This window comes from Nicotiana sylvestris, chromosome 10, assembly GCF_000393655.2.
Source record: "Nicotiana sylvestris chromosome 10, ASM39365v2, whole genome shotgun sequence".
Taxonomy (NCBI): domain Eukaryota; kingdom Viridiplantae; phylum Streptophyta; class Magnoliopsida; order Solanales; family Solanaceae; genus Nicotiana; species Nicotiana sylvestris.
In genome coordinates, this window is record NC_091066.1 from 148,007,333 (window position 1) to 148,019,004 (window position 11,672).

Consider the following 11,672-nt stretch of genomic DNA (forward strand, 5'->3'; position numbering starts at 1 on the left):
ACACTCTCGGCCGCCCAAGAGGACTGGCTATCTTTCTCTTTATACGCAATATCTTGAAAGGCAAAGAAAAATATCTACCTTGGCAACGTCATTGACTGATAGTTTATCTTCCGAAAAGGTTAAGTACCTATAACAAAAAAAGTCCAAAGCCCGCTGAAGCACTGGAAAAATGTTGAACACGATTTCTAATGCTTTTCAAAAACCATTTGCTTGCAACGCCTTGAGTGGACAGATAATTACGGCCACTATATCCTTTATACTCTTACTAAATTACACTTAAGACTCAACCAATCTTGAAAGTTCTGTGGACAACTGGCATACCTTGAATCTAGCCTGCAATCCTTTCGCACTTCTCTTATCAAATTTCTAGTTAGAGAGAGAGCTAACCGCTGCCAAAATGCAGCAGTTTTTCTTATATACGATAGCACCCCCTGCCCTCCTTGTTCAAGTAGTTCAAGAGTGAAAGGGCGTAGTGAAAGAAGGGAAAGATATCTTTCAAAGATATTCTACCCATAAAGGCAGTTCTCTTATATGGCAATACTAGATTGGCGAGACAAGAGAGAAAGCTTAGAAAGTAGTAAGGTGTCTATGGGGCTTGCCTTACAGGTAGTGACTATACCACTTACATATCGAACAGATCTTACTCTCAATGGAGTCATTTCGATATGACCTAGGAACTTACAGAATACCGAACTTGGATAATCGGTAGAAGAATGATTGGCTAGATCATTTGCTTCACTGCGGAAGAACCCCTTTCTACGCTACGTTCCCAATAAAAAGCCGTCATCCTTCTGTCGCCTGTTAGCCACACCAGACCAAGAAAAGGCAAACTAATCAACCAAGACTCAGTCACGACCTTTGTAACCTCACGGCCACTTTCTTTCCTAGAGCTTGCAGCCATTATCTTCGCTTTTCAGATATGGTGACATTACTTGTATGGGGGGAAGTGCCAGATCTTTACGGATCATAAGAGCTTGAGGTACTTGATGACACAGAAGGAGTTGAACCTTCGCCAGGATGGCACACTTCTATTCCGGGGACGAGTATGTGTTCCTCAGGACAGTGACCTGTGCCATGATATCTTGGAGGAGGCGCATAGCTCACCTTTTTTCCTGCACCCAGGGAGCACGAAGATGTACAGGACGATCCGCCCACACTATTGGTGGAAAGGTATGAAGAGGGATGTCGCTGAGTATGTGGCTAAATGCTTAGTGTGCCAGCTGGTTAAGGCTGAGCACCAGAGACCAGCAGGACCCTTACAGCCAGTTCAGATACCACAGTGGAAGTGGGACGAGATAGCCATGGACTTTGTCTCTGGATTGCCGAAGACTGCGAGGCAACATGACGCCATTTGGGTGATTATTGATCGGCTGACCAAGTCAGCTCACTTCCTGCCGATCAGTATGACTTACTCTACGGGCAAGCTAGCCCAGATATATATTGATGAGATAGTGCGCCTACACGGGATACCATCATCCATAGTATCAGACAGAGATCCACGGTTCACTTCAGCCTTGTGGCAGAGCCTACAGAAGGCTTTGGGTAGCAGAGTGAGTCTTAGCACAGCCTTCCATCCTCAGACCGATGGCCAGTCTAAGAGGACCATCCAGACATTGGAGGCTATGCGGAGGTAATCCCTTGATTTTCGAGGTTGTTGGGACAGACATCTACCCTTGGTTACGTTCGCCTATAACAAGAGTTCTCAGGCGAGTATAGGCATGCCACCTTTTGAGGCACTCTATGGACGCAAGTGCAGGACTCCCCTATGCTGGGATGAAGTAGGGGAGAGACAGATTCTTGGGCCAGAGATTGTACAGGAGACCTCTTCCTTCGGTCCGGTTAGTACATGGTTCTGTCGTTTACCTTGCGCCTATCTATTCCTTTAAGCTTATATCTTATACCATTGCAATCAGACTCATTGGATATGTTCCTTTTCTCTTCTACTATCGAGAGTCGTACGGGTGAGGAGGTGAGCTCTAAGCGTATACACATAGATAGATCTGGGTAAGCGACCATCAGCGGTATGGGTAGCAGCTACTATCAGTACGCCAGTCTAAGGCTGTTCGTAGAGGTAGGTCGTAGAGATCTATGAAGGGCTATCTTTAGCATAAATAGCATGGTTAATTATAGAATAGCGTGATGGCCGTAAGAAGATCATAAATAAGGTAAATAGTCTGGAGTGGATGTCTAGATCAGGGTGTCGGCATCACACATATAGCATGTGTGCCGTGAGTGAGAGGGTGGTCGTAGATCAGCCCTCAGCTCTTCTTTCGAAATTATCGAACATGATGACTTATCGGCTTGAGGCTTCTTTTCTTTTCAAGCTGAGTAGAAATTTCATAAGAGAAGAAAAGTTCACAGAAGGTTCTTCAATAGTATGCCCGGTTCACGAGGTTCTACCACTGCAGGGCCCAGTTGCCATTCTCCCATTACTCAAGTCGTCCAAGGGACAGGACCCCCGCACTGTAAAAAGTTTCCTTTTTATACAACTCATGATATCTTTCTTCTGTGCATATCTCGGTTTTAATAACTTCTGGGTTTATACCAAATCGACCGTAGAGAGAGTTCATTAGTATCTTGTAGATATATACCATAGCTGCATCATCCTTTATCTTTGCTTCTTGTCTTCTAGCGAAGATGTCTGATACAAAGCCTTCGAAAGGACTCTTCTTTTTCTCATACAAGTAGCCCCTTAGCGGGAAAATTCTATAACCCAAGTTTCGGGCATAAAAAAATTCTTCGCTAAAATAGACGCCTACGAATTTACCTGTTGGGAAGGTTAAAGCATTATGTCTATCCTTATAGGGTAAGAAGGCTTTCTCTATTGTAGAGAGGACACACTACAAAAGCCTCAATAAAGCCAAAGAAGTTATCCAATTCCGCCTTTTCTAAATTATTATGCCAGACGTCCCGGCCTGGGAGCCCCGTTCGCCTGGCATCGGAAAAGTTTTCATTATAAATGGATATAAGGAGTTCACATCGTAATAGTCTAAATTTTAACCATAGGGCTTATAGACATCGGCATGTCCTCCATAATAACCACGCCGAATGAAGCGTTCTTGGTTTCGAGTTGGTATATGGATGGGCCAACTCTTTGGGTCGTAATAGTGCATACGAAAGATTGATAGAGCTAGCGATGACAACGTTATTGTATCAACGATGTCTATTTTGTACAGATTCCAATAAATCTCTTGTGCCTTCAGCATAACGCCACCTAAGAGACGAATATCTTGTTTCAGATAAGCCAACAATTGTTGACCTATCTCCGGAAGATACTCAAGTCGTAATTTCTCATAGGGAATGGTGCCTTTAGAACCTAATTTCGGGCATAAATCCTGGGCCAAGTTATTTAGCGCAGCGGGAAGGAGAAGGTAGGAATCCCTTATACGGAACAATAATTTCTTTTTTTCATTTCCACGATAGACTTTTAACTCGTACATTTTATGCTTCCTCATCACCGTTTGGAAGGAGTACTTGCCGATCTGAGAAGTAAAAGCTCTCGTTACTATAATGCCATCGTATCGTGAAAAGTTATGGAAATAGACCGTTCGAATTTCTTTTTCATCTGATACCACAGCCGCTAAACGCTCTATAAAGTCGAGCATCATACGTTCACTTCGTTTTTTGAAATCTGATATTGAGAAATCGTTATCTTCACTGAAATATGTTTCAATATAATATTCAGACTTGGAAGCAAGATCTTCACCCGGCTTAACCACTAAGAACCCCACTGCGCAAGGAACATGAACATCGTCGTGGAGAGCAGCCTCTATATCGGCAACAATGAATGGGCTCCTTTTTATTTTCTTAATTGCTTTCAGTGCGGGTATATGATCGGGACGACGACTCTTCTTACCCATAGCTACCACTTCTACAGGTTCATCACTCATTGTCCCGCCATCCGTTAATTCATCACAAAGTTGCTTAAAAATTTCCTCTAGGCTAAAAGGGTGGACTTCACGGTGTTCAACCCTTTCGAAGAGATAGATTCGAACCCCTACTCGGTCTAGCTGCCCCTCTTCGTATTTTATTTCTCAGCCTTTTCACAGACTTGTTTCAAAATTTCATTATATACACGAAGCGGGGGTACTTCTGCGTTATCGGCCTTTACTAAAATTGCATTTCCTGCTGTAAAGTCGGCTCGTTCGTTATTTGTATGTATCAGACCATAATGGATAGTGAATTTAATAGAACGAAATCCGCTATTGTATGCATATTTCATTAACAGTATCATTCCCGCTAATGAGATAACTTCAATTTCGACACATTTAAGGTAAGGTTTTTTAAAGCGGAATTCTGCTATTCTTATTGACTCAAGGGGGCTATGATATTTTTCCTCAGCGATCAACTTGTAGAGAAATCCAGACTGGAACTATTGATGATTCTACGTTAGCTCTAAAGTAAGGAGACCACTTAAAAACCCTCATCGGATAAGAAAAGATATACCAGATAGAGCGCAACCAAGTCCATTTTTGAATGAGAAGGCTAAATCATCACCTTATTTGAGGAAGTAGCCATGGAAGATTGGGTCTGTATGGCTTCCTGGGGTCGAAAGATCTTCCTTCAGCCTTGAAAGTATGCTGCTGCTTTAGCGCGAATGAAACCATTTCTCAAAATAAAAAGGAATCCTCCTCTTGAGGTTGGTAACCTAGCCCAAAACCATGCTCATGGGAAAAAAGTATGGGGAAATTAAAAGAGACCTTGATGTCTTCGCCCTAAGCGCATGCCAGGAAACTCATTCCTCTCATGATTTCCATGACACGAATCTTACTCTAGGGATCGAAATAAAAGGTAAAATACTCCTTACTCGTAATTAAACCCACTAATCATCATATCTTTTTTACCATGTTCGATTTGCAGAATGGGGATATTCGAATCCGGTCCTTCTGACATATCTGCATCCCCATGTATAGTAAGAGTCTTTCCAACGAGGAACTTCACTATCGTATAGTTGACTCGACTCGAATGCCCTCTTAGCAATAGCATCCGTAACCGCAGCTATTGAGTCTGCTGTGGGAATAAGCGCCGCAGAATAGGCAGCTATTGACTCCCTCTTGACAGCTTGCTTATGTTAGAGCTATTGTGTCACTGTCCTTCTCTACTTTCTCTGCCGATACCGAAGAGGGTAACTAACCTCTTGACTAAGGGCTTGTTTTGTTTACAGAGTGAAAAAAGGAAACTTGTCAACTAGACTTTTCGGAATGTCCAGGGGAAAACCGGTCGTTAAGATAGAGTCGGTGTCGGTAGCAGTTCTTGCTTAGCGGGATCAGGTCACCAATCGGTGACATAGTTTAGGAATGAATATCCGTAACTCCCATTCCAGTACTTAAACTGACAAAATGGAATAAAAAATAAAGACCTGGCTCAAGGCTAACCCCTCCACACTCAGGGTCAGGAACGGGAAAAGGAGAATGAGTAGGACAGGCTCGAGGTCAATTCTTTCTTTTAGGAGAGATCCCACCCCCTTCTTTAGCGCTTGTTCGTTCTATAAGACTTCCTTCTCGTTCTCGGTGAAGGAATCGGAGCTGCTATAGAATCAGCATCTTACTCTTTAACGGCAAGCTCAGCAACGAGAAGTTTTCCTCTGCTGGAAAGCAGTCCTTCACGGATATGGGAGCTTACTCCGCTGTTGCTGGTTTAGTAAGCTAAGCATTTCCATCCTTTATGATTATGAAAAAGGAATGGATAGAGAGGAAGGCTCCAGGGTTTGTTTCTCTTGGTGTCAACATAGGAATGGGAGCAGTTTGAATGGATGCCTTTTTCCCTTGTTGAATCAGCCAAGTCAGTAGCCTTTCTTTTATGCGGGATTGCCTGTTGATGCAAGGAATAAGGGCTGGCTTGATGCCAAGAAGAAGCTGGTGGAGGAATAACGGCAGCTAAATCATCTGCTGCACAGTAGTACGTATTAGGCAAATGGGATTTTTCTTTCCTAGGCTGAGGAGCGTAGTCAGAGGTCTTTGGTGCCTGAATGCTTGACTTAGAGCTTGAACTAGGGGCAATCCAGCAACCATTTCAACTGGATACCATCAAGAGGGCAAGAGAGGAGGAGCCGATGAAATTCTTTCGGAGTTCTTCCCCGCTGACGTCTAAGCTCTCAAGGACTCGGATTAGTCAACAGGAATGAAATCTAAGAAAGCTGGTAGCTCGAGCGAGGAGCGGAGCCTAGCCCTATAGCTATAGGCTATATAATATTCTATTTCCTCTGCTTTGAATAGTTAGAATCAAACTCATTGCTCATTCATTAAGAGCTCTTGTCGGTAAAGTAGATCTAGATCGAGAGAGAGAATTGGCTTCTCGAGAATCCGCTGGAGTCAGATCAGTAGGGGAGTTCACACCGGGACTTTCTTAATAGAGAAAGAACCCATACCCTGAACCGGGGAAAGGCGATAACGACCCAGGAAATGATGAAGTACGTGAATCGACCCCCTCTTCGAGTCCAGACCTTTTAACATAAAATAAAGAATAAGGGACTGACTTCTTTCTTGACAAGGATCCTGAATAAATCGCACATACTCCAAGGACTTCACGGAATTAAGAGGCACACAGGTGGGATACCAAGAGAAATGCGGGTAAGCGACGAGGAAAATTGCCTCAACAAAACAAGTTTTTATTTTCAGAAAGATCCCCACGCTGAGGGATGAACCTCGCCAAATTTATACTTCGTTATGGGCCTAAGCGTCAACTGTGATTAATATTAAATTGGGTAGATGTTGAAATTTAGTGGCTTGAATTATCCAAAAAGAGGCTAAATAGTGAGGTTGCTAGATAAGAACCACAAGCAACTGACCTACATTTTTCTCTAGTTCTTATCTTATCTAACCTCTTTTGACAAGACACCTGTCGACTTTCTAAAGTTGGAACTCCTTGCTATTTTTGGCAATTGATCATTTACATAAACTACTTTTTTTATTCCTTACCTCTCATATTAATAGTCATGATTACTAGAAATAGGTATCTCAAATTATTTATCATTTTAGAAGTTCAAAACAAAATTAATTATTTTTTTTCTTTTTTACCCTTACTAATAATTGTTCTTGAAAATAGAGATAACACATAAATAGAATAAATATTCAATGAAAAAAAATTATATCTTAGACATAAATAAAGGTAGAATAATCTAATCCCTTTTTTAATTAATATTTCTTAAAAAGTGTGTAAAACACAAACACGACACATAATATGAGACAGAGGGAATAATAATTATTCTATTTAGAATTAAGATTAGCATCGGCTACTTAAGTTGAGAAGTCATGATAGATGTACTTGCTTTAGTAGGAAAAAGCAATGTACTCTGCTCACGTTATCCACTTTTTTTTTGGTGCTTATGTAAAATAATTGGTTCTAGTTTGTAATTTGTATTATTATTAAAGTTACAAATCACTTTTTATGAAGGGTTTCTTTGTAGATGTTTTTTGAATGATGTAATAGTAGTGTAAAAACTTCATTACACTATCAGAATATATAAGTTAAACTCTTTCGGAACTACAATTTACTGTTTTTATATTTTTAAGAATATTATAGTACTACTATATATTTCAGTGTAATGTAGTTTCTTGAGTTCAAATCGGGTGACATTCTGCTAATTGTTCAGCCTATTGAATATTTCCTCTTTTCCCTATTACCGCGAATAATACAAAGGAATATATTATTACATTGATAAGAAGAAGAAGAAAAAAAGATGGATATGATTTCGCTTTTTTAATTTTGTATTCGCGATATTGGGTTCGCAACCCCTTATTAATTCTCTTATTGACTTTGTAATGGATATTTTGGATAGGAACTATGCAGTGGGTATTTAATTTGATGAAAGATTAATTACAAAAATGATGTGTCCTGTAATGTCTGTACCAAAATAATAATAATGCTTGAAGTTATATTTTAATTCAATGTATGTGGTTTTCTTATCCATTTATCCAAAACAGCTCGGGAAAAGCTATTCTTTTGGAGTTGTTTTCCATAGAAAGGTAATACTAGTAGGTATAAAATTGTTTGTATTAAGAAATTTAAAAGTATCTCCTTTAGAAACACATTGACTTATGTGTTTAAAGAAGTCATAGATATAATAAACCCACAAAAATACACTAATATAATACGATCAGAGACGGATTCGAAATTTAAACCCTATGTATTCAACTTTTACGGTTCGTAAAATTGAACTTATTGTATCTTTAAACTTCATAAGTTCATATCCACTATTTATTGTAAAGTTAGTGAATTTTGTAATATTAAATTATTTTTCGCATCGAAAATATTGAATTCAGATGAATGTAATACTGCAGTCTAGAATGCTACATTTACCCCTGAATACAATATCTATGTACGCCAATGAACTCCTTTTTTTTTTTTTTTTGCTTTTAAAAATGTTTTAGGAAATTCAAAGAAACTTGGAGTAATTATAACAACCACATTATAAATCACGTGGGAGAATTGTTTTCTCATTTTTCACATTCTCTATGATACAATGAATCTTTCTATCGACAAGAGCACATAAGTTTGTTCCTATGATTATGGAACAGAAAAAAGAACTGGATTATTGAAAAGTCTCTTTTCTATTTTCAAGAAAGGAACTATAGAAGTAAATAGTGGACCTCTTTACGTTGGCCATGCAACTTGAAGAAGAACCATTCTCTGTATCACTATTAAGCTTTGGAAACTGGTCAAATATATAAATAGTGGAAAAACTCAACAAAAAAAAAATCTAAACTCATATTTTAAAAGTAAAATAAATGCAATATTAAAAATTTACATTTCTAATCCGTGAAATTTAAATAAAAAATTGGCCCTTGTGCTATTTACCTTTTAATATTGGATCTACATATGTGGGGTTTCATCCCTATCTAGAAAAAGCTATTTGTAAAAAGAAAATAAAATATCAGAACTCAATAACATGACCAAAAAGGTCCAAAATTCGTTTGCCCAATTGTCCTCATACTCCTCAAACTCCAATCTTATTGGCCTAGGACCATAACTTTTGACTAGAAAAATGTGTAAGAATAATAGTTTGTTAAAGTTCCACAAACAAGAAAATAGAGATAAGAACTAAGGATATTCCTCTCCCCAATGCCCTTATACCACTTGGCACCCTTTTACCGGAAAAATATATTATGTAGTTAGGTAAAAAAAATTACATATATATAAATACATATTTTGGTTAGGTAAAAAAAAATACATTCTTTTACTTATTTATTTATTTATATTTTAACTTTTCTAAATAAAAATTTTGACTCTGCCACTACTCCATACCCTTCTCCAATCCCATATGTTATCCAATGAAGGAAGAAAGAAAAAATAGTGATTTTGCCTAATATATTACATCTTGCAAGCATGGCTTGTGCTATTCATACGAGGTATGCAAGTCAAAAACAACCAATCAAAAAAGGACAAAATTTAAAAACCTCCAACAATTATAAATTGGGCAGCCTTCTCCTTGCAAACATTTCAAACTCTCTCACTTCTCATTTTCCTCCTATAGAATCAAAAATTTCCCTCTCCTCCCTCTTCTTTTAATTTCCTCCACCAACCCCTCTTTTTCCCACCTAGGAACAATTATTTTTATTCCATATAAAACCATATAATTAAATACTTGCCACTTCTTTCATTTCTTTACTTGAAAAAGATTTTTTTAAATATGGTTGGGAAAATTAGCTCGGATCTTCCTCCTGGATTTAGGTTTCATCCTACTGATGAAGAATTAATCATGTATTATCTTCGATATCAAGCTACCTCGAGGCCATGTCCCGTTTCAATTATCCCCGAAGTTGATCTATACAAATTCGATCCCTGGGAATTGCCTGGTTAGTATGCAATATATACTCGAAAAATTGTTTAAAATTCGAAGAATATAATACACTTTTGAATGTTTCTTGAAATATTATGATGATTATGTTTTATGAAATGTAGAGAAAGCTGAATTTGGAGAAAATGAATGGTATTTCTTCACCCCTCGTGATAGGAAATATCCAAATGGTGTTAGGCCAAATAGAGCAGCTGTTTCAGGTTATTGGAAGGCTACAGGAACTGATAAAGCTATTTATAGTGCATCTAAATATGTTGGTGTAAAAAAAGCTCTTGTTTTTTACAAAGGAAAACCTCCAAAAGGTGTCAAGACTGATTGGATTATGCATGAATATCGTTTAAATGAATCAAGATCTCAACCTAACAAGCAAAGTGGCTCTATGAGGGTAAGACCTTTCAGTTCCAAATTAGTCGGGGTCAGTTATACGAATCGTTTGTATATATCCATTCGACGAATTACACTAATGTTTTTTTTTTCCTTCTTGGATATTTTTCAGTTAGATGATTGGGTACTTTGTAGAATTTATAAGAAGAAAAATATGGGAAAAAGTATGGAGATGATGAAAGCTGAAGAAGAAGAATCAGAGGCTCAAATTGAGATTACCAATAATGATATTGAAGTTGTTGGTGCTACTACTAGTGGACCACAAACAAACAAATTGCCAAGGAATTGTTCATTGTCACATCTACTAGAATTGGATTATTTTGGGTCAATTCCACAATTGCTAGGTGATAATTCATACCATACAAGTTTTGATATTGACCAAAGTTACACGATGAATAGTGTTAATACAAATGTGGTTCATCAAATGGAGAAATCTCAGCTAGGGGAAGTGTCACACCAACATAATAGCCAAAATAATAATTATAATATCTTCTTCAACCAGCAGCCAGTTTTTGTAAATCCAGCTTTTCAATTTCAGTGACAAAAAGTTCCACAGAACTGTCGTATGGGTACTATTAGGCCCACGACTTTCTCGATCACCTCGTTCTTCAACCATAAGTTAGTATGTGGCTAAAGTCTTTCCGATGGTAACATATATTACGCTGTAGAATGCTATTGGATGAAGCTGACAGCATGGAAATTTTCAACAATTGTAAAATATTATAGTGGAAAGTGACATTATGTGATTGGTATTATCAGCAAGAAATCTTTAGTACAGACAAAAAGAAGGGGTGGGGGCAACAAACTGTTGTATTTTTAGAATTTAGTTTAGTTTCTCACCTTGTGTTTGGCAAAACTAATTTCCTTGTGAAATTGTAATGAATATTTTTCTGCAGTACTCTACATTTTGATTTTTTTATTATTTAACGATGACATGTCAAATTGATTTTGGATGAAGCTTGACTCTACTCTCGTAAACCTCTTTCTTCAACTTAATTTTCTTTATTTTTGCCTTCTAATTGGTAGGAAAAGGAAAGTTTTCACTGAATATTAATTTTAAAAAGTCAATTATCCTTAGATAATAACCGCGTGGAAAATTGATCAATCAAACTAGTAGATAAGCTTTCGGATAGACATGGTTAAAAGTTATGAATAAAAATAGAGGCACTTTAATAATTAAATCACAACTATTTTACTAGTTTTTTTTTTCTTTCGTTGGGGGTAGTTGGAACTTGGAACACGTTGCTAAAATGGCTATTCCCTTATTTAAATAGTTAATATGAGAGCAGGAAAGATCTGATATATAGACAATAGTAACCTCATGATCAGTAGGATTATGAAATTAAATTGAGATTTCAAAATAAACATTACTATAGTGATTGTTGCAAGGATGATGAAAAAGATAAAATTATTAAAAGGGAGTATTATTTTTGTTTTCCGTCAGGCGTCCGATACCCTCTTGAGCTCGACTTATCCAGCTTCGCATGGAGAA

At 37.9% G+C, this 11,672-nt stretch overlaps 2 protein-coding genes across 2 annotated transcripts; one reads left to right on the top strand and one right to left on the bottom strand.

Annotated features, from left to right (window-relative positions):
- Positions 1-2,996: 2,996 nt before the first annotated feature.
- Positions 2,997-3,890, bottom strand: LOC138880101 (DNA polymerase-like). The gene has a single exon (XM_070159762.1). It carries the CDS (start codon positions 3,888-3,890, stop codon positions 2,997-2,999), a length of 894 nt encoding a protein of 297 aa, XP_070015863.1.
- Positions 3,891-9,424: 5,534 nt separating this feature from the next.
- On the top strand, positions 9,425-11,083 carry LOC104224015 (NAC domain-containing protein 1-like). The gene is made up of 3 exons (XM_009775563.2): positions 9,425-9,794; positions 9,901-10,181; positions 10,293-11,083. Exons 1-3 carry the CDS (start codon positions 9,629-9,631, stop codon positions 10,719-10,721), a joined length of 876 nt encoding a protein of 291 aa, XP_009773865.1. The 5' UTR covers positions 9,425-9,628; the 3' UTR covers positions 10,722-11,083.
- Positions 11,084-11,672: the final 589 nt, after the last annotated feature.